Genomic DNA, 27769 nt, shown 5'->3' on the forward strand with positions numbered 1-27769 from the left:
GCTCCAAATCGACACCGCTCATCAATGAGGCTAAAGAGACTGGCATTCTGTGTGAAAAGCGTAGCTAGCTATTGACTATTAGTGTGATCAATCCAAAAAAATACTGAGGCCACCTCTCTGTTTCGAACACACATCTGAATGCTAAATCAATATATCAAGCAGCCTACTTCTGAACAAGATGGTTTGCTATTTAATTTTTACATGACCCATTTACTACAAAAACACCAAAAAACGATACTGCAGGACAAAACTGATCAATAGATTTGCTGTGAAATAAGAAAGAGAGGCGCAAGAATATTAACATGGCAGGAATAAAAGAACAGGCTGTTCTTGAAAATGGGTCATGTTTTGTAAAAGCTTCAGAGGGAAAGCGCTCGCTGGACGGGCTCCAAATACTGGCAGCTAAGCCAGAGTCTGACCAGAGCTGCCAGTCCACCTTTAAACAGGCCACTCAAGACCCAAATCTGCTTTCAGGTCACTAGCCGTCACGTAACGTTTGTGGGCGGTTTCTGGAACACAAACTTAGCCTGGACCTGGGATCGGAAAGAAGATATCCATTAAAGATGTTTTTTTTTCAGCCGAGGATTAGATTTAGGCTTAATCTGAACCCAGGGAAACATCTTGTAGAAAGTTATGTGGCTGTTAATTAGCAGCTGAGGCTACAACTCATACATCATGTCATCCTCTTTGCACTGAATCATATCCCTTCTGCCCACAGCTTCCTCCTCTGCTTGGTGTAACATGTTCTTATCTTTAAGTAGCAAAAAAACAAAACCTTCTGCCTCTCTCCTCAGCATTTATTCACTGAGTCCTTACATGATTCTTGTATGATCACAGACATATTATCAAGGCACTGTAGCTTTGACCCTTGCACTCATTACTATTAGTTGCTAATGTTTGTCATCTAGGAACTAAAGCTTATTCTACTGTAAGTCGCTCTGGATAACAACTAGATGACAAAAATGTAAACACAATTTTGCAGGGGATTTCAGCTTTGGGAAACAACACTGAATGAAGGCTAAAATCTCTTAGGGTTTAGAATAAAAAAAAAGGGTTTTATGTCTCAGTAAAAAAGGTTCAACACCTTGCAGACTGGCAGAAAAGACGAGGTTTGGCGAGCAAGAAAAAAGCCCACAAGAAAAACAGCGCGGCCCTGGATTATTCTGCTACTGAGGACTGATTAATGACTTCTCTCATGCGGCTGGCAGGCAGCGGGTTGATAAATCCACAGCAGACTGCTCTGACCGCCACTGGGGTAGAGAGAAACACTACGGCTCTGTCTGCGGGGAGACGCACGCCAAGCTTTTTTCCCCGGGAATGAACAAAGTGATGGCGATTGGCTCAGCGAGCGATCCGTACGGCAGCAGCCATTTGCTGTTATTCAGAGTCAAAATAACTGCTGACGAGGCTAAAAGCGGTGTCTCTGGTAGACCCCAGGCTGCAGCTCCAAAGAGGATTAGTTTAGTGCAGGATCCAGAAACGATGCGCAAGATCAGAACCAGCATGACACACACACAAACATATGGTGTGTAGTTGCATTTTTTTTTTTTTTAAATTGCAACAACAGCTGTATTCTGTAATATGGCTGATGCACTGTTTCTCAGCATTTGTTTGATTTTATTTTACGAAGCGAGCCTAAATCACACACTGGATGACAAATAAAAGCTCTTCCGCATAATTGACGGCAAGACATTAGCAATCATTTCATCCCTGGCAACCGTGCGGGACGGCTTTTCAAACCAACACCCTCTGCAAACACAACCAGAATATGGTCGTGTTTGCACAGTCATCAGAGCGCTGGGGAAGAATGGCCGGCGTGGGCCAGAAAACACAGCGCTGCCTCTTGGACACCGAGGCGGAAACCACAGTGGACCAGTATTGGGCCGAGCGCAGGATCTATTTTCAAAAAGAGCCATGTAATGATCAGTATCACTGGCAGTATTTGGTATAGAACGGTGCTTGTAGTCAAATGGAGTGTAGCCTCGTCTCTAAGGAGGAGGGTAATTTTATGTTTCTACTTTTAAGATGAAAGGACCATTGGGCCACTTTATTAGTGTGTAATTTTCTTGTAGTGGGTCATTACTACTTCAGCAGTGATTACACAGAGGAAGCAAGTTATCTATAAACATGGAACAAGGCTAACAGAAACAAAATAATATCCTCTAGTGTAGTATAGTCATCTGAGTCAGTGGTTCATATCAGTCCACATGTATCAAAATAAATTATGGCATAAATAACGATGCAGCGCTAAGGGAGCAAGAAAAAAAAGGGAATATTAGGAGGTCAATTGTGTTTCTATCTTGGGGCGAGCTGCACCCTCGACATTTACCTAAACAAAAGCCATTGTTTGAAGTGAACGAGGGGGAAAACAAGACTCATTTCAGGGGAATGATGAAATTCATGAACAATGTTTCAATGCATGAAGGTCAAGCTCAAACTGAATGGACCAAACAGATGTGATCCAGGAGCAGGTGGGTGAAAACACTTGCACAATGATAATCGCTCTGTGGTGAAACCAGTACAGGATTTCCGAGTCCCTTGAGGCACCTGAATTAGGGCCGAGCAATAATTCAATATGATTGTTTATTGTCTTTCAATAGAATCATATTGTGAGGAAATTACATCACGAGTTTCATCACAGTTTATATTATCATGCAGTTCAAAGCAATGAACATCAATTTGATTATTTAACGTGTGATTTTGCATGTGTTGGGCAGATATCATTATATTGTATATCAATATGGAAATAATTTCTTAGGGTTACTGTGATATGAATTTTGTCCATATCGCTCAGCCCTAACCCAAATCAATAACTGTTCAATCAATAATCAATAATTCTCTGCCAACGTAGACATTTTTGTGATGACTTGGAAAAAAGGTATTTCCATGAAATGGCGATTTCATTTTAAATATTTGAGAAACTGAATGCTTTGATGTCTCTACATTTGACAATATATAGGTGAATAATAGTTCATTGCTCATTATTATTTCAATAATAGGTGATTGCCTCCTTATCATTTTGCTTTCATAATACCATGTTAGTAGTGTGATGATCACACAAGGGCAAAATATGTACTGATAATGTCTCTGTATGTGTTAAAATCCTAATAATATTGGCCAATAATGTTGGTGTCCTAATATATCTGCCTCCAAATTAAAAACAATTGTGAAAATCTCAAACAAAACAAACTAGACTTAATAGGTCCAGCCAGGCTATATTTCACTGGCCAAACAATTGTCTTCTCATAGAGACAATCTTGAGAAACACTGAAAAGCATGTTGACTTCACTAAATCTGAGAGTCTGCGGTCTGCTGAGTAGTTATGCGGCCAAAGCAGAAAACAAACAAGTTCCTGTTTTTCGCCGAAGCTGGATTCACTCCATTCTTAAGCCCGTCGCTGAAGAACTTGGCCTACGCAGGTCAGTTAACCTCCCACAACCGGCTGGCAGAGGATTTACCCAAGTTGCCCAAGCGTTATCTAAACATGGTCTGCTCTGTCCCAGGGGTTTAAAGGGTGTGCTTCAGCAGGAGACCTCAGTGGACCGTGTTATGCAACCTGCTGCTTACGTCCCGCTCAAACAGCGAGCTGTCAGCGCAGCTCAGCGAGGCTACGACCGCCTGGATCGTTCAGAAAAGCAGCAGAGTAGGAAACCGGAAGAACCAGGTTGAGGTTCCCTACAGCCTGCTGAAGAAGTAGAATGGCTACTAGCTACAGGACGCCTTGTTCTGTAGCTGAATCTGACCTTTGACCTCCTTGTGGAGGGGGACAAGCAAAAAGAGAAATTTCTCCATCACAAAAAAGATCTCCATTTCAGTGTTTTAAACAGCTTTAAAACTGATGGACACTTCAATTGTTATATATTATTCTGTGATGAAGTGTTACTTTTTTGGTGTACCCTCTACCTGCCTTGTGCACTTCTACTTTAGTTAGTGATTTCACACATTTCCCAGAATGCCTTTCAACACCCTCAAGAGAACGGGTGTGAATTTGTAGCATTCTATCAAAGGTGGGCATGTAAATACAGCTAGTGACCCAATTAGTTCATGAACATTGGGGCATGTCTATGATTGCGACTGCACCCCTTACTCAGAATGCAACATGTCTTGTGGCTGCATTGCATTCTGGTCTATTGAGGCTACTGTCAGTGGAGAAATTGGTCTCTCTGCCTCTTCTACGATGGATTTCTCCCTGTATGATCGTATGAACTTCAGTGCAAAATGGTGAGTCTAGAAAGAAGCCCTCGCTCTTTGATTCTGAGGGACTTAATGGGCATGATTGCCATATCAAACAATGTGTTACTGTCCAAATTTCACTGTACCTATGTTACACTAGGACATGATCTTTCATTACAATCCTTTTATACACCAAGTAGAATAAATGTACACGAATTTGTCTTTGTGATAGTAGTTCAGGAACAGGTTTAGTCTGTATAATGTTACAGGTAACATTCAGTCATCCTATTTCCTATGAAAAATTGCCTCAGGTAACAATAATGTCACTCAGAAAAGGTTTTGAAAATGGCCAAAATCTCTCAAAGGCAATACAGGCTTTTGAAAGTGTGGTAACAAAAGAGTAAGAAATTTGGGGTCTCCATTCAAATGATTGTTCAAAATGACCTGACAAAACCAGAAAGGAAATGAAACCTGCGCCCGAGGCAGAGGAGACAAGGAAACCATTTCAAATAAATGGCTATCATCAAATACTAGTTTTTCATCTTTTCTGACACTACTCTCATCTCAGATTACCTTTACCACACTGCACTTAGTGTAACTGTTTGAATAGCATGAATTTGACTGAATAATATGATGTCTGAAGTTTGAAATCACAAGCAATGAACAGCCTTTGTAAAGGCGACCTACATCCATTAATGAAACTTTGCTGCTCATGGCGCAGCCTTGTATTTCTCCAATCCTAAAGGAACATGGAAAAATCATAAAAGACCCCAGCCATTTTACGTCATAAAACCAAAAACACATAGTAACAGACCATCCATCTCTCCGCCCTTACCACCTCCTCGGCTCTGAATGTGGCATGCCAGTTGCTTAACTGTACATTTCGCTAAACCAAGCGAGGTAGTGGGGTGGGAAGGCACAAAGAGTCGATTGTTCTGCAAGGCCAGTCTAAAAGATTTCTTGAGGCAAGACCAATTTCTGGGGGCTCTGAGACTCAGTAGACAGTTGAGGAGAGGCGAGGCTCTCTCTGCTGCAGTGAATAATGGAGGGAGGGGCTTTCTCCTACCTGCATTCCTCAGCTCCATGCAGGCCTCCCAGACTCCGACAGTCTCCACGCCCACCTCAGCACCCCGAGGCCCCTCCCCATCTGCTGCCCTGAATGAGGGGCCCACCCTAACCCTAACCTATAGCAAGGGGACATGTGAGGCACAACCACGTGCACGAAATCTTTAGGGGACGGACACTGCATGTGCTGCATGCAGTTGGCTCAGTGTATAATTATCCTACTTCACCTCCCCATACATTGACACAGAGCCCAGGAGCGTCGACTCCGATGCACTGCCAAGAAAAGCTTGGAGCACAAAACCACATTACACCCCACCAACGCTTCTGTCTGCTTGCCTAAGGAGACACTGTCATGGTCTGATATGATTATTCTGAGAAGAATGTCGCTAATGCCACAAGAAAACACATCTTATCTTATTTTAACTTTCAGGGCTGAGCTGAAATCAGCAGCAGGCCCAACCTGTCATCATCTGAGGCTTTAGAGAGCGGAGCGGTCCTTCTTCCACAGCTTAAAAGATTAAGCGCATCAACTGACTTGCCTTAAACAATGAGCTTCTCTTCTTGTCCAAATAACACGGCATCAGGTTCAAGAGCTCTCTAAAGCAATCAGCCAATTCATTTGGGTTACTGCATGAGTGTCACAGTTGATTTCACGTTAATGATGACAGATTCAGTAATTGAATTGGTAATAGTAAAGTTAAACTCCTGAGCAGCTATAATTATCGACTGCACACACAAATACATGAGTGAATGTTCAGCCTGAGGACTGACTCATCATCCATCAGGTAATGACTAAGCGTCAAATAACATGAGGCAACAACAACAACAACTCCAGTCTCCAAGGCCGTGACTCATTCTCCCTCTCTGCCCTGTTTGGCACAGAAGCTGCATTCAGGACCGGGAGAGATTGGGGAGCAGGCCGGCAATCTGACACCTACTGAGATGCAGATATTGGCAGACTGTGTTGGAGAAGCCATGGAGAGAGAGAGAGAGACAAAACAGACGACAATCCTCTGAGGCAGAAATCGGGAGCACACACTTAGACACATGCATGCACAAACAATTACAATTTTCCAAGAACATGATACACACACCACAGACACACTAGAGAAACGTAAGTTCAAACAACTTTTTTTTAAAATAAAGTTTTGTTCTTCACGCTGGCATATCAGGCACATTTAAAGGAGAATACCAGTGTCATTTAGAGTTACAGCCCATTTATTTCCATCTGCGTACTCGTTTTTCCACCGTTTAAAAACAAACAAACTTTACAGCGTCAAACCCGAGCTTGAAAACTGCTTAACTGCTGTCCTGGCTAACAAAGACGCCCCAAATTAGAGGACATTTATGTGACAATAAAGTTGTAAGTCAACATGATTTTGAGGGATTATTTCCTGGCAGAGACTTCCATTTCTTCCTGTGGGTGTCGGATGATTGACAGTAAGCAGAGCGCAACATAATGCAGCACTGATAAGAAAACACTCAACTCAGGCACAATGAAATAACAATAAAACAGAAACTCTCACAAAACTAAATTAGTAGGCTTCATGTTTACTGTGATGGATTATCTCACTCTCAAGTCTGGGAAAGTTGTTTTTTTGTGCTGAACAAGAATAAATGGCAGCAAATGGCGTCTTCTGAAGGGAGGAAAACAAACCCTGATATCTCCAACTATGCTGCCTGTGTGCAGACAAACCAGGAATAATGTAAAGGAGAGGGGCAACCTAGACGAATGGCACAAACTTAGAAAAACACACCAGTATTACCTTTTAAAATGTATCTACTCACTACAAATGGCATGTCAAACTGTGCTACAGCTTACAATAATTTCCATAATTTCCTGACTTTGCTGTGAGTAATGTTTCCAAACAGGTTACTCCTGTAACGCCACGGGAACTCCTAAAACCCCTCCCCTGGGACAATATACTGCATCACTGAATATATTCTCGAGTCTGGTTTTGCATTTTTACATCACACCATGAATCTTGACTGCACACCTGCATCTGAGGCTGTGTCAGTGAAGCGGAAAAGAAGAACTACACAATAAAGAATCTCATTTGCCATCTCTGGAAATGATGTCTGTTCTCTTGGGGAAATTCAAAGTAATTGTGAACTTTGAAGAAGTGACAGCTGCAGCTTCACACGCACACACACTTATCTCCAAGAACAATTTGATTGTGTTTTATTGTGTTTTCATCGGAGGACTCCTAAGTGTTTGAAAATCAAGCCAATTAATTTTGAGTCATACGACATTTTAGATATCACAGTCAGAGGAGCTGCGGTGTTGAGGTGTCCTGATGTGTGATGTGGTGAGTGACTGGAAGCTATGAGGAGGGCGGGGTGGAAAGCTCCCGCCATATGGAACTGGTCCAGTCTGTCTCTCTCTCTCTGTCTCTCTCTCTCTCTCTGTCTCTCTGTCTCTCTCTCTGTCTCTCTCACTGCAGACAACAACCAGCCATCAGCTTGTTGCCAGTGCATTTGTGCAGTTGTGCTGAGGCTCTGACCTTTGCACTCTTTCCTACTGGCTGCTTGTAATGTTGCTGATTGAGGAAATTTCAGCTTAATCCACCATTACACTCAAGGACAATAGTCAGTTACTGCTACTACCATTTAGTGTTGTCGAAGACTTCTTTTTCTGTAATTTTAAAAACAGTATTCATTTCTTTGAGGAAAACCTTTAGCAAACAAAGCAAATAAAAGCCCTTCAAGTGGTCAGACTGGAAACCAGAGTCCCTTGTAGTCTGTTATATAACAGCCAGCCTGTCTGTCATAAGGGTCTCATTCCTGTCTCTTCTTCTGCTACCTTTGAGAGAACAGAGTGACAGGGAGACATGCCAAAACTTTACACACATAACTCTCAGTTGACAGCAACAGGTTCAGGCACATTCTGTGGACGTTGTCCAAAGTCATTCTGGGAAACGTAAGAAAGGCCTTCTCTGACAACCAAATAACACCACTTCACTCCATGCGTTCTGGTTATTGTATTAACCCACAATCATCTGAACAGCCATAAATTCAGAGGGAACCCGCAGCTCCAAACACACTCTCAGAGCATTCCTGAGTTAAATTACTGACTTGCTGTCAAATTCAACATTTTCCACATTTGATATTTCACACAATAAATCTAGAGGTAATTACTAACAAAACACCCAAAATATTTTGTGTTGCTTTTAACAAGTAATTAACAAATGAGCACAAGTCTGCCTACTCAATATCCTCTCTAGGTGAAAGCTTCTCCACCCAGCCGGGTTTGAAAATCACCATGGAGACTCATTACCTTATTTAATTATACTGAAGTAGACAGCGTCATTGTCTGTTAATATGTTTTTTATGGAAAGGATGGAAATTGAACTTGACACAGCTATTAAATTTGTAGATGATCTACATAAAGAGCACTTGTTTGCAACATTGTGAGAAAGCTGGGTGTTCGCAACAGTCTACATTAAACCATGGTGCACTCTCTGCCTTCTCTCAGACACAGGGGGAATAAACTGCAGACGTAACATGGTTGATACTGCGCGATATTGTCCGCTAGTAAATTGAAATACCCGTTTTGCCATCTGAATTGGATCCTTTTTGATTGGTTGATCAGATTAGATTGTGTGTGTTAAACTAACTGTGGTCATGTGTTGCCGGTCAGCAGAGTGTTCACGGTTCAAATCAGGCCGAGGGCAAGAGCAGAAAGCAAAGTGGTCACCAGTCGTCATTGAGCATCAGTTACACAGCAATAAAAAAAAAAAACATGTGAGGCAACAGCTGAGTGTGCACAAAGAGGAAGTTGGTCTCTTCATAAGTGTACTCAGGGTCAGAAATGAACAGGGACTCGGGGTAAAAATGCCCATGAACGATCATAAAATGCCTGTGAAACAAAAAATGGCCTCAAAAATTAGGAGTACCCTTTTTTTGCATTTCAACTTTGTTCACATTTTATTCCGTGAGTTGTCAAATATTGGTGTAAATGCGACTACTACTGTCCCCCCCTGTGGGCCACTGTAGGAGATCTGTGGGAGAGCTATGACCACACGATTTATTCCAGTGCATTCTGGGTGAGAAAAAAAGAGCATTTTTTTTTATGAGAAAACAACAGAGTACGCAGCCTGAAGCAGTAGAAAATGTCGACATTACGCAACCAGCAGTAGGAGAAAATGCCGACCAACACAAACTACTGCATTAACAAAAAATATCATAAAAAACTCAACAGTGGAGGGGTGGAAGATGGACTGGTTGGGAACAGAGAGTGGGGAAAAACGGCACCGTCCTCTTCTGTGAGGCCTGCCGCCAGTTTCCAGGAGTGGGAAAGAAATAAAAACAATTTGCCAATATGCAATGCAAATTTATTACTTCACAGTTCAATAAAATTGCAAATGAAAAAGAACACACTACCCAAAGGAATCAGATCAAGGGGGCAAAAAATTCCTTCTGAGAAAAAAGTTCTGAGTGTACTTGGTGTATGTGTGTGTGTGTGTGCCCTCACACTTATGATATTATGAGTATTATGGCTATAGTGATGTCTCTTATTACCAGCATTTGTATTGTATTCAGTTGCAGCACACAGTATCTTGATGTTTAGGTTCATCAAGGATTGACTATTGAAGCCCACTTACAGCATAAGTGGGCATAAAAGTGAGAGTTTTAAGGCTGCTGGCCCATTTACAAATGACACAATCAAAAAAAATTATCTCAGTGAAAACAGTTTAGAGAGTAAACGTAGACATTTTCAAGGGATACTTTATGTAGAGTGTGAACTGGTTGTTTTTCTTCACTATACCAATCACAAATCTTCAAAATGTCACTTGTGCTTTTAAACAAAATCACTGAAATCATCTAAGGCCTTTGAATAAAAAAAAACAAAAAAAAACAAAGCTTAACTCACAGCGATTTCCCTGCAGGCAGACATCGATATTCCAGTGCCTTCTATTTGTTTCAGTGCATACTCCTTCTCATCTTTCCTGTAGAGATAAAGAGACAAATGGGAACGACATTATGAAACAGCCCGATTTCTTTGCCAATGCAACAATGCGGCCCTTTCAAATCTGATTCAAGAGCATTGACTCGTGATTTTGCCTATTGGGTTTTGATTATCAAAGGGGGGAGCGGGTGGGGAGGGGGAGCGGGGGGGGGGAGGCAGGAGCATGAAAAAGCCTGAGAGGGTTGCCAGTTTTACGCTCCCGGAGCAGAGGAATCCCTGCCATTAGAAATACCCTTTTGGCAGAAGAGAGCCATTCCCTCACCGCAGGAGTGCTGTGTTGTTGAGTGCAGCCTCTCCCCTGGGCCTGGATCATTATCCTGCATGAATTTCATCCTTGATGCAAACACAGACTCGGGATTCAAACTGCACACCAGCGCTTTCTTTATAACTAACACACACTGTGCAGAGTGAAGGCTCTGGCCATTTTATCTAAAGGTAGCTGCAGCGTCAAAACAGCATGCCTCGATTTAGCATTCGGAGGATAGCCCTCTGCCCTTGTGAGTCACGCTTGTGCATAAAAATGGATAATAAGCGAAATGTGAGACTTATTGCCAGGCTGAGCATGTTCAGCACACTGTGCAGCAGACAACTATTGATTATTTGAGATAAGCGATGTTCCGGTGTATGATATCCAGCCTGACCGCACAGGAGAAGAGAAAATAAAGGCTAAAAGGAAATACGTTTCACTTAAAACTGTGCAATGGGGCATGATTAAAATGTAAACAGAGTCTGCAGACAGCATCTAATAACTTCATTATGTGAGCAGCCGTCACAGATCAAACAGGTCCTCACGGTCCTGAGATCAAACCCACCTCAGCCTTATTTGCATAGGGGATGGTCATGGATTAACTGGAGCTTTCAGGCACACATCTCTAATACTAATTGAGCTGCACAGACACCCAGCACAGTTCGTTTTTTTGGACTGTAGACAGCCACTGAATATCTCCTTAATATGAATTTAGGCAAATTTAGTTACAATGAGTCTATTGATCACTCTCATCTAAAACAGCAGGAGATGATTGGACCAACAGTTAGCAGTTTTAACTTCTTGACCTTTTTTTCTTTCAACATAAAATCGCACATCTCCTACATTTGTCAGTTAGGTGGTGATGTACAGCTCTACAGAATGGAGGTTTGGTGCCTAAAGTCGGTATAGCTGCTGCACACTCTCACTGTCAGTCTTTTGTGCCTTGCAACAGGTCTGGCCCCCTCTTTGTTAACCATGTAGCTATAATCCTGTCTCTTACAGTAGAGTAATGTACAGTGGAGAGACACTCCCTCTACTCCTGTCACGCACTGACAGCATGTCTTCACACCTTGTCGAGGAATACTTCTCTGTTTCCTGCTGGCTGGGATAAACTCTCTAAAGTCACATGTTCCTTAAGCCTAAGGTATAAAACTTGAGCTTAGCAAACATTTGAAAAGGATAGCTTAGAGTGTTCAGCAAGGAAACTGGGATAAACTGGTTTTTTGTTTGTTTGTTTGTTTGTCATTTTTGACAATTATGTACGCTGCAAAACACACCAACATTGTACGTCGGGGAGGCAAAACGTTTCATTGCCCTTTAATTTTCCCTAAAATTAGCTTTATGGGTTAGGTTCACTGGGAATATGTGATTTCTTCTCATCCCCAGAGCCTTTCCTTCCCCCTTTGAGAAAACCTAGACTGGATGAGTGCTGTGAAAAGCAGGCTGACAGGAGCAATCCTCTTGACTCCACTTATAGTTGTATAGTTTATTTTTACAAGGACAGACACAACCACAATGACATATTGCACGCTACTGCCTGCAGTATTGTATCACGGTGTTTACAGGAGCTGATGTGAGTTCGTTTTCAAGGCCAGTCCACAGTGCATGTTGCTACAGGAGGTCTGCAGCAGTTTTGGCCACTGTCAGTACTGGGCATCGAACCAGCGACCCTTTCCTTACTGGGCAGCCTCCTTAACTAATCTACCAACCTGCTGCTGCACATGTTCTCATATCACAATCAATGCATTGTGCTATTCTTAACATGACCAAACACAAATAAAGACCTCAACTATCCTGGAAGCGAAGCGTAACGCAGTAAAACAATGTTCCACTCAGCTGTTTTACTTTCTCTTCTTGTGTGTTAACACAGTGCAACTGAATGAACATGCAGGCTTACTGTTCAATAATAAAAAATAAAGGAGGCAGGAAGTTTTACAACACCTGAAAGAATACTGTAATGTGGAGAACTGTAAAAACGAGCAGATTCAGCCAAGCAACCTGAATGCTCAGACACGTTCCAACCATGTTTCATTATTCCCACAATGCACGGCTAGCTGTGCTGTATTGATTACTATGCCAGCTCTTGTAGTAGTAACCAGAGAGATATTACCCCATCTTTCTTTTTTTCCTCCTATTTTGATGTGCTACTTGTAAGAAAACTTTTCAGTAAGTGCACAAGTGCTGGTAGCCATTGTACAAAAGCCATGAGGATGTTCTTTACTTTGATTATGGTCACTCAGCTGCTCTGTGTACGTATTACATCACTGTAAACAACAGTAAACAACAATATATCAGGTATTACTGCTATAGAAGACATTTTCTGGATGACTGCCTGTGATCTGACTGTGTTCGCCCTCTGACCTCGCATCATACCTCTACTCTCTGCTGTTGTAAAGGTGAATGTGATAAGAGCCTGGGGGCAAACCTGATGCAGCTTACATGAAGCTTTATTATGAATGGAGAAAAGGCTTTCTGAGCCGGGGTCATGTTTGTTGCTATCTTACATATACACAAATCCACCTGGTAAGAGGACTGGACACCAAGTGCTGCTGTTGGCTTTCAACTTATTTACCAAGCTGCAAGTCAAAATGATAGGCAGCTGGTCTATCCCTACTTTTCAGGGTTTATAAATCTGTTATTACACTATTTAAATAAAACTGTAGTGTGGATTACTGCATTGACACCTGATAATGCACTTACTTTAACAACAAACAGTGTCACTAGTGGCCTAACAGGGCAGGAATGTGCAAACATCATCTCTGCCCATCCTCGTATTGCTGTTTAATTAAATTACTCACACATGCACTGTACTGTCACATGCTTGACATCACCTAATCTACATAAAGCAACCACGAAGGATTAGATTCAACTGTGAGCCTAAAAAAAAAGTTTGGTGCACAGTGTGCAAACGGGGGGGGCAGATCTACCATGGAAAGAAGCCGAAAATATCACTATCAAGTCAAATGGCGATGCCGGTGGTGTCCAATGTATGGATACTAAGTGTAAGCTGTGAAGAGACTGTCAAAAAACAAACAGCACCGCCGCTGCCGTGTTGTTTTGGGGGGGGTTGGGGGGGGCAGGACCGTTGGTGAGTGAGTGAGTGAGTGCGTACATGAAAACAAAAACACAGACACGGGTAGCGCTTGGGGAGGTTCAAATCAAATCCCCCGTTCAACACACAACGGGATTGCGGTTTGAAAATGCACCCTGCGATCAGTTTTTCTGTCAGTAAACAATAACGTTCACGGTATCTTACCCGTCTTTGCGCTTAGCTTTATAAACGTGCCCGTAGGTGCCTCGACCCACTTTGCAACCTTCATATTCGAACAGATCTTCTACTCTCTCTCTCTCGGCCGCCAGCTTTGTTTTGAAGTCGTAATCCATTTTAACCCATAAATACGTCTTAATTTACAATAAAATAAAATATTAATTATTACATGCATTAATTAAATAATCTGGTCGTTTTATTCCCCCACCATTTCCTTGTTTGGGATTTTGGTCTGCTCCGCTTAATGTTCACTGGCTCGTTGACGTTTCTAATTGGCGCGCAAGGCTCGCTGGGTAAGGTAGTTTTTTTAAAATAACCGCCTGAATTCAGCAGTAGGCATGTAAAGGAGGTAGGAGACTACAACCCGCGTTTCTCGCTGCAGTTACTGCACTTTGCGTACTCATGAACGCTCTTCAAAAATGCGGGGATCGGTGGTTTAGGTTTCGTGGTGTACAAACAGGGATGTACTGGAGTGTTAACCCATCTAATCTCAGTTTACACACCTTTTAGTTTGAGGAATAGCGTTTACACACTTTTTTTAGGCTGGCATACTTCACATCATAGTAAGTATTATGAAAGTGATATGATATATGTTTGAGGTAGATAGTAATAGGGTCTTTACCCAAAGCATTTTTTTTTTCTTCTGAAAATATAATTGATTTTGGTTTAAATTGCCTCATTATGATCACCAACTGGAAGTCACAGTTAACCCACCTTTTTATTTACTATTGTATTACTGTGTAAACAACTCTAATCTACATACATCTCGGCCAGTGGCCAAATGGAAGTTTGATTCAGATATGCAGCATCCAACAAAAACTTTGCCAACAAAAATATAACACTTGGGATGCATGCTAATAGAATTGGTACAATAAAATGCTGGTAAATTGCAATGATGTGGTATTTTCTTGATCTACATGCAGGTTACAGGTTCGTGTTATGCTCTATGGAAATTTCTGCTGTTTTCATAGATCTTAAGGAACTTATAGTGTGGTACTCAGTGCAGTGCGGGCTAAACAGGTACAAGCATTCACTCCTGCCTTTGTCCATTAGGTCAAGGCCAACAGGTAGGACAGGTTGGTGGCCATAATGATTGTGTCAATATGGGGAGGTGCAATATGAGGTAGGCCTATGCAATCTGGTTCTGTCGCTTGTGTGTTTTTGTTTTGTTTTTGTTTTTTTTCTTCTTCTTCTTAACTTTATTTTATGTTTGTTTTGCTATGTTGTGTTTGTACTGTGTTTGTACAGCAAGGAGTCCAAGATAAATGTCTATAAAGAGACAATACAAGCATATCTTATCTTATCTTAATAATCATATAGGGACATACAAGTATCACTTGCTGTGATATTGGCATAGTATCTCTCCAAAATGTCTTTCTGGGTTACTGTAGTTGTTTGTTGTTATTATTATTATTATTATTATTATTATTATGTTTTTGTAAAGGGCTGATGCATGTTTCTATGATGGCATGTTTCTATAACCTAATGGTTTCTATAATGGCAAAACTGTAAGGCTGTAAAAATGTATCGTCACGTGAGGAAACCCCTCGCTGAGATTGACAACTGTTTAAACCAATTACGTCTTTGCAAGCAAGAGTCCGAGGGCGTGATTCGCTCGGTGAGACGTGACGTCGCTAACCCTTGTAAATAAAACCACCGTGCACCTCTCATTCAGCGCTCTACACAGTATGGCCGGCGATATTAGCTAGCACTCGCTAACGGTATTCTCTGTAAAAGGGAAGACGGTAAACCAAGAAATCAACACCTGGATTGTTTAAAGGACTGTACTTAAATAAATTATACTGATCGAGGAAGGATTATCAAGTCGAAAAACGTTACCGACGTTTAATTTTCTGTTGGTGTCTGTTGTCTCACGATGGAAGAGAACGGTGCACACTTCTTCGAGGGGACCGAGAAGCTGTTGGAGGTGTGGTTCTCCCGGCAGGATGAGACCAAAGGAACCGGGGACCTCCGAACCATCCCAAGGTTTGTGTTTCTGGGGATGTCGAGAAGGTTTTGGAGATGATTTACCTCGAGCCGTAGCCCCGCTCAGTTCACCCAAGTTGCCGTTTCAAGTCTCTAGCAACCTGTCACGCTAAACTGGAACGGAAATGCCCCGGCACATGTTTGAGTTGATTGATTCATTCATTCGCGTCGAGTACTGTTAGTGTGTAAAGGGTCAGAGTCCTTATAGTTTTGTTACTCATTATCCCATCCGTAGATAGAAATGTCCAGCAGTACACGTAGCTCAAGCTAGCAAACACCGTCACTCTAAAATGGCCTTCCCCCCACACTGGCACTTGCTAGCTGAGTCATTCATTCTCCAGTCGTAATTTAGCTAATGTTAGCTATCTAGACAAGGTTAGCTAAGCCTACCCATTACTTGTAATGACAGCTAACGCTAGGTTCTCCTAATGACGAAGCAAGTGGCATCCCTTATGATTCATTGGGGAAAACGTCTTTCTACAAAAACACCGCGTCTGTTTTCTTACCCTATAATTTATTTGGCCTAGAAGGAGCTCAAATGTGTTAGCTAAATTACTGTTGTCTGTTTTTCTACATGGACGGTGAAAGTCAGTCCCTGGTGCTACGCGGGCTTGCCCATTTTTCCATCTGCGCACACACACGTTTCATTGCCCCCGCATTGGAAACGGGACGTGGTTTTGTTAAAAGGAAACGAATATAGCACTAGCTGTGTGGGTATTAGTGCTGTGTAGTTTCACGGGGGCTGATAATAATCAGGAATTTCGTGTGCTTCTGTAGCTGGGAACTAAGAGGTTATTTTTTTCTGCGTCATTCTCCGCCGAGGGCCTTCACAAGATGTCCAGCATGTGCTCGTCACCGCGTGTTCCCTCGGTTACAGCGCACATGCACATCAAGACGGACACTTAACAAAATACATGTAGTCTCTGCAGGATATAAACATCAAATATCAACCTGCTGGGATTTCTATAGGCTTACTCTGAGATCATTTATTATTTCTTTGGGAGCAAGTATAGTACCGGACTACATGTATATCTCAAATGTCCCCAGCCGAGCTGTAACTCACATGTCTGTGATGAATAAAATATTGAATAACGGGCCACATTGAATCATCAGATATAGTCTCGGATGAGACATTAGGCTCCAGGAGTGATGGCAAGATGCTCTTTCACATTAGGTTCATCTTGCTCACATAATCATCACAAGACCTGACATTTAATGTAAAGTTGCCTGTACGTTTTCTATCTAGGCAACTTAGAGTTGCACCAGTCACGTTTCTAACCATGCATACACTCTCCACCCATTTCTTCTGATTGGTTAGAGGGCTTGCTAACATAGATTGCTTGGAAGTACTCTAGTTTTGCCTGCATTCACAGAAATTGATATATCCGCTCAATAGGGCTGTTGACCTCCGACCCCCATCCCCCTCAAAATCTATTTGTTACTGCACATTTATAGCATCCAGCTCTGAGACTTGGGCTATGTAAAGCCAAGTTGAATCGATGTGAATGGATGGCTTGGCTATTGCTGTGATGTGCTATAGGTGAGCCATGTAACTGTTTGGTGCTGAAAAATCACCCACTGAGGTGGTTGGAGAAAACTGGCGTTGACTCCTTGGTGTGAAGTGAGGTAGAGCAACTGGATATGTGGTGTTGTGGCAATAAATTGTCTACAGATAATTATTTATGATGACAACAACTGGTTGAAAAGAATGGGACCTCCCTCCCCACCCCATTCTCTTGTTATGGTTTAAAATCTATTGCCTAAATTTGTTTGACCTGTCAGTCTGGATTGCCGATGGGTTAACCTTTTGAGACTGTTTGACACTTGACCCGTTTACTTGTCATAGTAATTCTACATTAGTCAGTGGGTGGAAGATGGTTAAGTAGTTGCAATTTTCTCCCCGTCTGTGTCAAGGTTCAAGGCTAAACCTGTCTGTGCAAGGGAAAGCCTGAGTTTCTGGTTGTTAACCAGATCAGAGAGGCCAGTTTTAGAAGAGTGTGCGGCCAGCCGAGCGAATGACGACTGGCATTAATTTACAGCCAGAGGGAAGATTAACGGCTCAGAGAGACACTGTCAGTGGATCAGGCCTGCTGGACGCCAGCCAATGTCCAAATAAGTCCACAAGGGCATCTGATTCACAAATCTGGATCTCGCTCACATTACCTCTGCCTGCTCTGCTGGCTCTCCGCTGGGCTCAGGAGCAGCTTACTGTCCGCCTCCAGTGACCGTCTCTGTCAGGAAACCAGCCTGTATGGGCACTTCATGTCCTCACAGCTAGGTGGTTTGAATTTATGTGGTGCCCTGACGGCTCTGCAGCTGAATGTACATGCCATGTATTTGTGACTGAATCTGGCTCATGACCTATGCTGCACCCCCCCCCCCCCCCCATTTCACCCTCCCATCCCTCCTTTCACTCTTCACTGTTTATTGTCAAATGAATAAATCTAAGGAACGATGCTCACAGGCATCTCAGTTCACCATACAGGCTATTCCTGTCTCTGAGGTGTATGAAACTTTTCTATTCATTTGGCAGTGCTTTCCTAGAGGCCATTCTTTCATGGGAAAATTTGACCCTACTGAGTGACCAGAAATAGACTCTGGTGTCTATTTCACACTGAAACGGGAGTTGGCCCAGGTCTCCAGTGACAGCGTCTCTTTGGTATGGAGCTGGTATGTTGAAACAGCTCTTGTAGTGCCATGTAGGAAACACGGTGAATCATCTACACTTCTAACCGCATATCATGCCCGTCTCATACCTGTTAATCTTCAAAGTAAGCTCATACTTGTTTGACTGATGGAACAACTTGCACAATCTCTTATTTATTTATGTAGCACCTACAGGCTAAAGGGAATACCACTGGTGTTGCACAGTGGGGATAGGTTTCATTTGTTGACGTTTTATAGCATTGACTTGAGACTTTTTATCAGCCGGGTGAGCTATTCCTGAATGTTGGTTGGTGTGTGTGGTTCTCAACTGCCATCTACCTCACCAGTCTGCTGCCAAAATGCATCCGCTGGGCTTGGAAATGGCACTAACCAGTAGCCAATAACTGCTTTTTATTTTATCAGTGGCTTGTTCTTGCTGTTGTATCAAACAGCAGCTTTGGAATGCAAGCAGTGTTCAGTTCAGTCGGGCGTTTCTATTCTAAAAACTACTTTGGTTGCAAATAAATGGTATTAGCTAGTGGAAGTCCGTACCAGCTGCCAGTGTGTCTGGTTGATAAGAAAGTTGGATGCCGTGCACACCTGCTTTCTGACGAGGGCTGTCTGTGCCGGCTGGAGGCTCAGTAACAGATCCTAACCTGGCGCTCTGAGGCATATTTCCAGTTCAGACTTGAAACGCCGACTATCGGAAGGGGCAGCTAATTCACGCCGCCCCTGTCCCGTCTCGCAGGGGGAAAATTGTGCAACATCCACCACTGGTAAACCCCCCCCCACCACCACCACCACCGAGTGCTGCGCTCTACACCCCCTTTTCTCTACCAGGCTCTGCTGTGCTTCATAATGGACGATCCGCATGCGCTCTTTTACTCGCTTTGGCTGCCCTTCAGAGGTTGTAGTGGGAACGTGACGCAGCTGCATTTACACTGCAGCTGTCCTTGAGTGCTGAGGGGTGTGGGGTGGAGGGGGGGGGCAGAGACAGGAGAGGGGTGGAGGCAGAGACTGGAAGGCGGGGGGGGGGGGGAGCCTTCCTGTTGTTGAGCAGAAAGCTGTAGTGTCAGTGCCAGCCTGTGGTCCTCACGTTACCAAGCGGCAAAAACCAGGAATCTGGACCGGTATTCAAAACCTAAATCCACAATATCCTGCAGCTTTCCTGCACAGTGCAAGTGCCTTATTCCTGCAAGTCTGACTGTGAAACCATTCCTTTGCTTCTGAAAGCAAATGCAATGTGCAGTATGTTATTGTAGTGTTTTTTACCCCTCCGGTACAGAGTGCATTTCAGTGTACATGAATGTATAAATGTGCTACACATCAGTTGAAACATTACAGGAACATGTATTTAGGCATGTTTGCTTTTTTTTGTTTTCTGATATTCTCCTCCCTCATGTCACAGACACTGGAGGCTCCCTGCCCCGCTGCATCTACCTCTCCAGGGCATTACTGTTCAGAAGAATGTTTTCTTGGTTTACTTCAGTGCTTATAAAACATGCTCAAGACAATTCAGTCCTTCAGCTTCATTGAATGCTGCTGTCAGTGTCTATTTGTCCTTGTTTAATAAGATTTTATGTGTGTGTGTTTGTATATGGGCAATAGCGTTTCGGTTTTCTTCCTAGTAGTGGGATTGAGTTCCAGAAGGCACATGGGTAATAACAATAATAAAAAGAAAAAAAAACATGGGGAATGGATGCCAAAATGCTAAATGTTGTCTTTTTTTCTTTGTAGGTTTGAGTGGGACAAACTTTTGGAGAATGTGCATTGTTTGATCATAAGTGTGACAAAGACTGACAAGCAGGAAGCTTATATACTCAGGTGAGTGCTGGATCTTTATTTACGCCTTCCCTGTTTTTACTGCTGATTAGGAGGCAGGCAGGATTAGACAGCGGTCACCTATAATCTGCTTGCTACTGCTAGGACTGTGACTCCTTGAAAACATCACCGGTCACTCTATCAGGTGATTCCAAGAACTTCGGAGATATAAATACTCTGTACGGTTAATTGGGACTTGTCTGATGGTATGTTTACATTTTAGGAATTTTGATAATGCTCCTCTCCAGAGCGACTTACAAAGAGTGCCACAGTAGAATAAGCTTAAATTCTGCAATGTCAACATTACAAGCAACCAGCAGTAAGGAGTGCAAGGCTGTTTGTTGTTGAAAATATTAAAAAAAATAAGAGTGCAAGGGTGAGAGTCATAGCCCACCTTAAATGGATTTCTCAAATGAAATGCCAACACATGAACAAGAATCAAGAAAACCCTGCTTCAGCACTACCAAAGAACTGATACCAAAGTACAAGTGCATACATTTTTAGTATGGATGGTGGGAGTGGGAATTGAACCCTTAACCTTGATAAAGTTGGCACCATGCTTGGCCTATTATTCTACATAGGAGAATAAAGATAAATCCCTTTCAATTAACACAACAAAGTCTGAGTTGTTGCCTGTTGAGCTACTAATGAATTTGTCCCACTTTAGATTAAACTTTGTGTTTGGTCAGTGGAACAACAATGGGAATGCTATACGCCACAGTAAGCCCTCAAGCCAGACTTTGCTAAGCTGTTTATAGTGTCTGACCGTTAGGTATGCACCTAAAGAATAGAGTATCATGCTGCTGAATTCATGTGTTGGTCTGCCACATCCTACAGGGCTGTTATCAGTTTTTCAACACTTCCCAGTCCTGCTAAATTATAGAGTGGCATGTCAAAATGGGATTTCAGTATGTTTTTTTTTTTTTACACCTTTCTTCTGCTTTTTCCTTCCGCAGTGAGAGTAGCATGTTTGTCTCCAAGAGACGTTTCATTTTGAAGACATGTGGAACCACCCTCTTACTGCAAGCACTGGTGCCTCTGCTGGAACTCGCCAGGGAGTACTCCGGCTTCGATGCCATTGAGGTTGGAGAAACATTTACATTTATTTTACAATGTATAACTTTAACGACATAACTGTTTGCATATGTAAATACTCAAATACAACTATCATGATTTCTGTAGATCTCTATTGATGCTGGCAGCTAAGTTTAGCTAGTGTATGTTTATTTGTTGATTTGTGATTATGATCAGAACCTGAATAGTTAACCATTTTTATGTGCTTCATTTGTGCAGAATTTCTTCTACTCTCGCAAGAACTTCATGAAGCCAACCCATCAAGAGTTCCCTCATCGAAACTTCCAGGAGGAAGTGGAATTTCTCAGCCAGATTTTCCCAAGTATGTAACGCATGGTTAAATGTTACCACTTTTTCCTCCTTGTCAGATTTTCCCCCTTATCAAAATATCTCATACATTTCAAAAATAGAAGAGCGCACCAGCTGGGAGATTGATCAGTGATGTCTCTTTTAGAGTTCCACTCCTGTACATCTCAAGTTTTATGTGACTAAGAAGGTGCATCGTGCTTCAGCAATCCATGCGAATCCATGGGAACTGACATGACAACTGACATGAGCATCCTTATTTTCCCTCCCTCCAGATGGAGCAGCATACTGTATGGGACGTTTGAACTCTGACTGCTGGTAAGATCACATGTTTCCCCACACTGGTTGAACCTGCTGTTCTTTTAATTGTTGTATTACACTAGGAAATGGTAACATTGAAAGCCCCCCTCCACACAGCGTTACTATTACCAGGGTATATTTAGATATTGGTAATTATTTCAGAATTTGCCCCTGCACAAATTTTATCCCAGAAATATGCACTGACATTTTTTTTCGTTCCCTATTTCAATAAAAAAAAATTCCAGCCAAAGTTGCCTACTATTTCTAGATTCCTCTGTGCTATCTTGGTATTTGAGCCACATCAGTGAATCATACATGGTTGGAATTGAGGAGAAAAGGGGGTTTCACTATTCTTGAATGATCTCAATCAGATGTTAAGCCTCCAAGATAGTGCCTGCCATGACAATTTGATTTCAGCGTGGATAATTATCTATCAGAAATGAATCATGAGGCAGAGGTTAAAAGGTAAAATCCCTTTTCTGGGAATCTCTGCTAATAGTAAAACCCATTCAGAGCCTCTTCTACAGTCATGGATATTTTTAACTTCCTGATGACCCCACATAAAAATAAACTGCTGTGTTTGGCTTGATGATTAGTGATTGACAGTGATCATCATCTCTCTCACCCCAGGTACCTGTTTACCCTGGACTTACCAGAGTACTGGGAGAACAAGCATGCGGATCAGACGCTGGAAGTTCTGATGAGCGACCTTGATCCAGCGATTATGGACCAGTTCTACATGAAAGATGGTGTTTCTGCAAATGATGTCACTCGTGTAAGCAGCAAAGTCACCCATTACACTTAAATTCATTAATTTATTCCTTCGCAATGAGTAGGCTTTCAAATCGTGGGGTCGGCATGGAAAGTCTGGGTGGGGTAGTGGTGTTAAATCAGTGTTAAAGGTTAAATATGATGCATGGTTTGGCTATTGTTTGAAAACCAGCCCGTTGCACGTCTTCACTTGCTCATGATGTTGCCACTTATTGAAATATTGCTTTATTTTGGCCCTGATGTCTCCTCCTGAGCTTGTTGCAACACACCACCTCTCTATTATCTGTGTCTGCTGCCTCTCAAATCCGACAAAATGTCACATTCTGGTTCCAGTTTTATTTAGCCTCAGGATAGATGAGCTAAACTGACGTAGCGGGGCGGTGTGGCTGGCCTGTTTAATGTTTTCGGTTTGTCACAAGATTTCATATCAAAACGATTAGTTTTGCAAGTATGCTGATAAGTACAGAGCCTGGGAGTGGGCATGGGAAGGAAATAACAGTGGCTGGGGTACCTAATGCATTAACAAGCCGCTGTCCATATATTGACATGTTCTCGAAGAGTTTGACTTGTAAAGTGAAAAACAACCTTTCTGGAACTCTCTTAATCCATCATAACTAAAGCTATCTGTTAAAACTGTCTGTTTTGTAAAACACTATTAGTGAGTACTGTATAAACTTTTTACAGCTGCAAAATGCATGTAAAACTCATGCTTGGCTGTCACATACTGCAAAGCCTTGTATCTTAACCTCACATTCATTACAGAGTGGCGATTGGGGGGTTTCCAATCCAATAAATCACAGCGTAAACAAAGTCAGTAGTGGGGTCACAGTGTTGCAGATATGAACCTTGAAACCAAAGTACTTCGGCGGACAGTAATGTGTTGGTATGGCTACGTAAAACTCCCCTCCCCTGTCAAATAACAGTTAAAAGGGGATTGATGTTTCAATGGTGATTAACTGAGCTGCTTATTTACCAACAGTATGTGTTCCTATGGTTAAAAGAAAATGGGGTATTGATGTTGAAATGGTGATATATTTTTTGTCGTCTTTTCTTCAGATGAGTGGAATTCGTGACCTGATACCAGGTTCTGTGATCGATGCCACAATGTTCAACCCTTGTGGATACTCAATGAATGGAATGAAGACTGATGTAAGTGAATTGCTATGGTCGTGTCTTCCTCGGTCGGTGATGTCCGCTTGAAAACCGACTGCTAAAACTGCGTCTCTACCCTTTGTGTTCTCCAGGGAACTTATTGGACGATCCACATCACTCCAGAGCCAGAGTTCTCTTATGTCAGCTTCGAAACCAATCTCTCCCAGACGTCCTACGATGATTTGGTCAGGAAGGTGGTGGACGCCTTCAAGCCAGGAAAATTTGTCACTACACTTTTTGTGAATCAGGTGCGTTAAAGTACAGACGTCTTTTCATTCAGCGTAGCTTTTAATAACTGGTATCATCTAACAAATTTATCTTTCCCCACTGCGTTTTCCCTTCTTTTCCCCCCTGCAGAGTTCCAAATGTCGCAGTGTCTTTTCTTCTGCCCAGAAACTCGAGGGCTATAAGCGTGTCGACCGCCAGTTGGCCCAATTCAACGATTACAATTTTGTCTTTACAAGCTACGCCAAGAATCACCAGCAGAACCAGCAGAGCTGAGGGTTGAGGATGAAGAAGAGGCGTAAAAAGAAAGCCGGCCGCTCGGGGCTCGCCCCCCGCGGCCGGCTTCCCCCCCCAGTCGCGAGCTCGTCCTCCCCCCTCCTCCTCCTCCTCCTCCGCTGTCGTCGTTCAGGATCTCTTGGCGCCGAAGAGGCCGCGCGCCTTCCTAGTTTAACCTCCAGTTTGAATTGTATGCATTGTTGTACCTATGACTTAGAACTCTTGCATGAAAGCTCTTTTCTCTGTTTAGATATTCTAGCTCACTCTTGCTGTGATCTTGAAGTGCATGTAGAGGAATTAAACACGCTCTGTTTGAGGCTGTCCACCCGCGCCCAGTACAACGGCCCCTTCCTGCAGGTCTCCCCCCTCATTCCCCACAGACAAGGCTTTCGCGCTCACTAGGCCAGGTTCCTGACATGCTCAGATCAGTCTGCCTCTACTTTGAGCTTACCGTCCTTCTCCTCCCGTCACAACGTCCGGTTTGACCCACCTCGCCCCCAACCGCTCCCCTAGCATTGAACTAATTTTGCTTTTCCAATATGATAATTGGTATGTACGAATCATTACTGATTTATGAGTGCACTTTAAAAAAAAAACCTCACCATTTATAGTTGAGCCCTATATACTCATGGTACGAAAAGAAGGCCAACCTTTTGTCTCAAGTCTAAATGAATGTATTATTATAAGCAGTAGTAAGCTTTTGGCTGTCATAATTGTTGTTATTGTCAAAGAGCATATTTCATTAATTCCTTATAAATCCAACGCCATACTTGCTGTTTAATGTTGCACTATATTAGATGAAAGGATTGCGGCTTGCTGGTCGATGTGATTCTTGGTTGCTCATGGCTGTAAACTGCACTGAAGCCAAAGGAATTCCTGCTTTGTTGGGCTTTGAAGCTGTGCTATAATTGGGTCCAAACACCCCTGCTCATTCATCTGTGCTTCTCCACCATGACAATCATTTAGCCCTGCAGTGTCTCCCCAAGTAAATAGGCTTTTAAATTTTATTGCCCCGCAACAGTATTTATAAGTGAATCACAAGTGAGTCATCAAGCCACGCCACAGTTCCTTCAACATGTGATCGAGTGGATGTGCACTTTTTACTCTTCGGCTCCTTTTTTTACAGCGTGCTGTATCTATGGGAAGCTTCTGGGTCTTTGAAATCCCCAGTCATGTTAGCACTCTAAATTTACACGTTCACGTGAATTGGTTAAATGGAAAATGTTTAGGTCCCAACTGAATGTAGAGCAGCCGGGTCAAATGGGCCGTCCCATCTTTAGAATGTAGAGGTCTCTAGAGAAGAGCCCGGACCGGGCTTTAGCTGAATGTACGACTCGAGGAGACCCCGTCGCCCATGCAGCTACGGTGCAGGTCAGGACAATGCCCTCTGCCGTCCAGCATGGCAGCCATTGTCCAGGTCCCAGCAGGTCTCCCCGCACAAAGTCAGACTGTCAGCTGGCCCCAGAGCCATGCATGACAAGAGTGGCCCTCCTGGCTGCACCGTGTGGCTCTGAATGGGAAATAATGAATCAGACACTTTGCTTAGTGCAGCGCTTGCCCAGCAAAGCATTTTTCTTTTTCTAAACAATATACATCCTCTCTCTCTCTTTCCCTCCCATACAGAAATCGGTAAGCGCACAATAGAGGCCCACCAATCTGAGCATGCCAGGGTGATCCCGGATCATTCCACACATAACCGTTTGCATAAACTGCCATTTTATTAATTTTATTGTGCCCAGACATTTTTGCAGTGAATTGGTCCAAAATGTGACTCCCTAGCAGTTTTTTTTTGGAGTACCATCAATGCCCTTTGTTCAGTGAGGGGGAAAAATCCTGTGACACTATGGTGCATGTGACTACTAGTGCTGTATTGCTTGACAGTGTAGTGTACTGCCGTCTCTTCCTCCTGTGTAAGTAGGTCTGTGTGCTTCACTTCCTCTTGTTTTACCAGCTGAAATGTAGTTGGAACTGCCGCATCCTGATAATGTTTCTTAGACAGGCGAGGACTCTTTCCTTTAGGGGTTGGGATAATTTGTAATTAATCTTATTTCGAATCCCCTCGCAGCGCTGAAAGCAGGTCAAGTTTGTGTACTTCTGTCCCTAGACTTGATATGGTTTGTTACTTGATGGGAGTTTTGATTGGATGCCCCAGATTGTCTTCTCCGCTGGTCGTTCATTGGTGTTCAAGATGCTTCTCCTGCCAGAGAACGCAGACTGGTTTGAATTTTTGCTGATGCAACTGGAGACGACAGAAAGCGGCAGTCTTTTTCCCGCTTTCAGCACTGCGAGGGATTGCGATCTGTTCTTTCACCAACCATTTTGGGAACGAAATCCCAAGTTTGTTAGGAAAGCACCTATAACGATAACAGCAGTAATCACTCAAGGCAGCATCATCTGAAAACTCTGCTCCTGTAAAAAGAGTAAGATGGTTGTTTTACACGTGGACCACTAGATAATTTTACAGTTCATGTAAGGACTCAAAGTGAAGTTGACAATTGGAATTGCTTCCCTCCAGTTTGTCTGTTGTGGCTTTTTGGAGTGGTTTCGTTATTTTCCTGAGGACCAATCTCTACTTGGAGTCCTTACATGAAACACTCTTACCTTTTCTCTCAAATTACTTGAATGATCTGCCGTGATTGTTATAGGTCCTTGAAGCGACACATGAAGGGAATTTGAACCAGCACTCTTCACAAATACTTAAGTAATTTTTTGGTAACTGTTTTTGGATTAAGTACATTTTAGACTTGACAACCTTGGGTGTTGTGGTAGCCCTGTTGGTATGGAACATTGCTCTTTTTGTTTTATTTTTATACTATAAACTCAAATGCATTTTTGCAGTTGAATGGTAATACAATTTTTACAAAACATTTTTGTAAGGAATGCATTTTTGCTGCGGACCAATCTTTTTTTCATTTTTTGTTTTCTTTTCCCTTTTGTCCAAACGTTTTATTTTGTCGTGAAACCAGTGTCCAACGTAGTTTGTTCTGAAGTTTAGGGATGACCTTTTCAAAGCTAACTGAATCATGTAGTGTTTTTCTTTTTTCTCTTGCCTTTCCTGAAGAATCCTCTTAAAGGATTGGTGGGAAGGGAAAGTGAAGAAAGCCTCCCCCGGAGTGAGAGAGGGTGCAGTTGCAGGATGTATCAGGATGTACTGAAGGAAAACTTTGCTGTTCTAATTCTTTCTTTTGCTGTTCTTTGGATGGTCAAGATGTGCTAAATATATCTGTGCTATGAGCTTGATGCTTAAAATAAAAAAAGATGCTTATCTGTCTAATTTGTCTATTTGTTTATTTTTTTGTCCAGAGCATTTAGGACTTAAGAATAAAGCTACAGTTGTTGCCATAATAAATTAGACTGCTTCTAACCAGAAATAAGTGGTTGAAGGAAACCAGACATGGTTTGATCAAAGAAATGGTCACGATAAATCATAATATCTCGGCTCATACACTTCATGGAGGAGTCATAAAGTAGCCAGATTTAAGTATTGGGT

The 27769-nt window shown here is 42.6% G+C and overlaps 2 protein-coding genes across 5 annotated transcripts in view; one reads left to right on the forward strand and one right to left on the reverse strand.

The window, feature by feature from the left end:
- The window catches only part of cdk19 (cyclin dependent kinase 19), a 43945-nt gene extending 30104 nt beyond the window's left edge, over positions 1 to 13841 (reverse strand). For both annotated transcript variants that reach the window (XM_071532546.1, XM_071532545.1), the window contains exons 1-2: positions 13711 to 13841; positions 10112 to 10187 (exon numbers count right to left, since the gene is read on the reverse strand). In XM_071532546.1, coding sequence (XP_071388647.1) covers positions 10112 to 10187; positions 13711 to 13838 — 204 coding nt within the window. In that variant the 5' untranslated portion in view covers positions 13839 to 13841. The remainder of the gene's footprint in view (positions 1 to 10111; positions 10188 to 13710) is intronic.
- A 1572-nt stretch (positions 13842 to 15413) lies between these two features.
- amd1 (adenosylmethionine decarboxylase 1) lies at positions 15414 to 27553 on the forward strand. 3 transcript variants are annotated; one of them, XM_071532547.1, is made up of 9 exons: positions 15414 to 15708; positions 20092 to 20178; positions 21132 to 21290; positions 21462 to 21571; positions 21831 to 21873; positions 22486 to 22630; positions 23683 to 23775; positions 23871 to 24026; positions 24136 to 27553. In XM_071532547.1, the coding sequence occupies exons 1-9, from the start codon at positions 15599 to 15601 to the stop codon at positions 24277 to 24279; spliced, it is 1047 nt and encodes a 348-aa protein (XP_071388648.1). In that variant the 5' UTR covers positions 15414 to 15598; the 3' UTR covers positions 24280 to 27553. The 3 variants fall into 3 exon arrangements, with proteins under 3 accessions (XP_071388648.1, XP_071388649.1, XP_071388650.1); XM_071532548.1 differs by having other exon boundaries at positions 21132 to 21258; positions 21469 to 21571; XM_071532549.1 differs by lacking the exons at positions 20092 to 20178; positions 21132 to 21290; positions 21462 to 21571; positions 21831 to 21873.
- The last annotated feature ends 216 nt before the right edge of the window (positions 27554 to 27769 follow it).

Source organism: Centroberyx affinis, unplaced genomic scaffold (genome assembly GCF_046629955.1).
Source record: "Centroberyx affinis isolate AG114_WGS23_722 - 3 ecotype Tasmania unplaced genomic scaffold, CSIRO-AGI_Caff_v1 ptg002206l_1, whole genome shotgun sequence".
Classification (NCBI taxonomy): Eukaryota; Metazoa; Chordata; class Actinopteri; order Beryciformes; family Berycidae; genus Centroberyx; species Centroberyx affinis.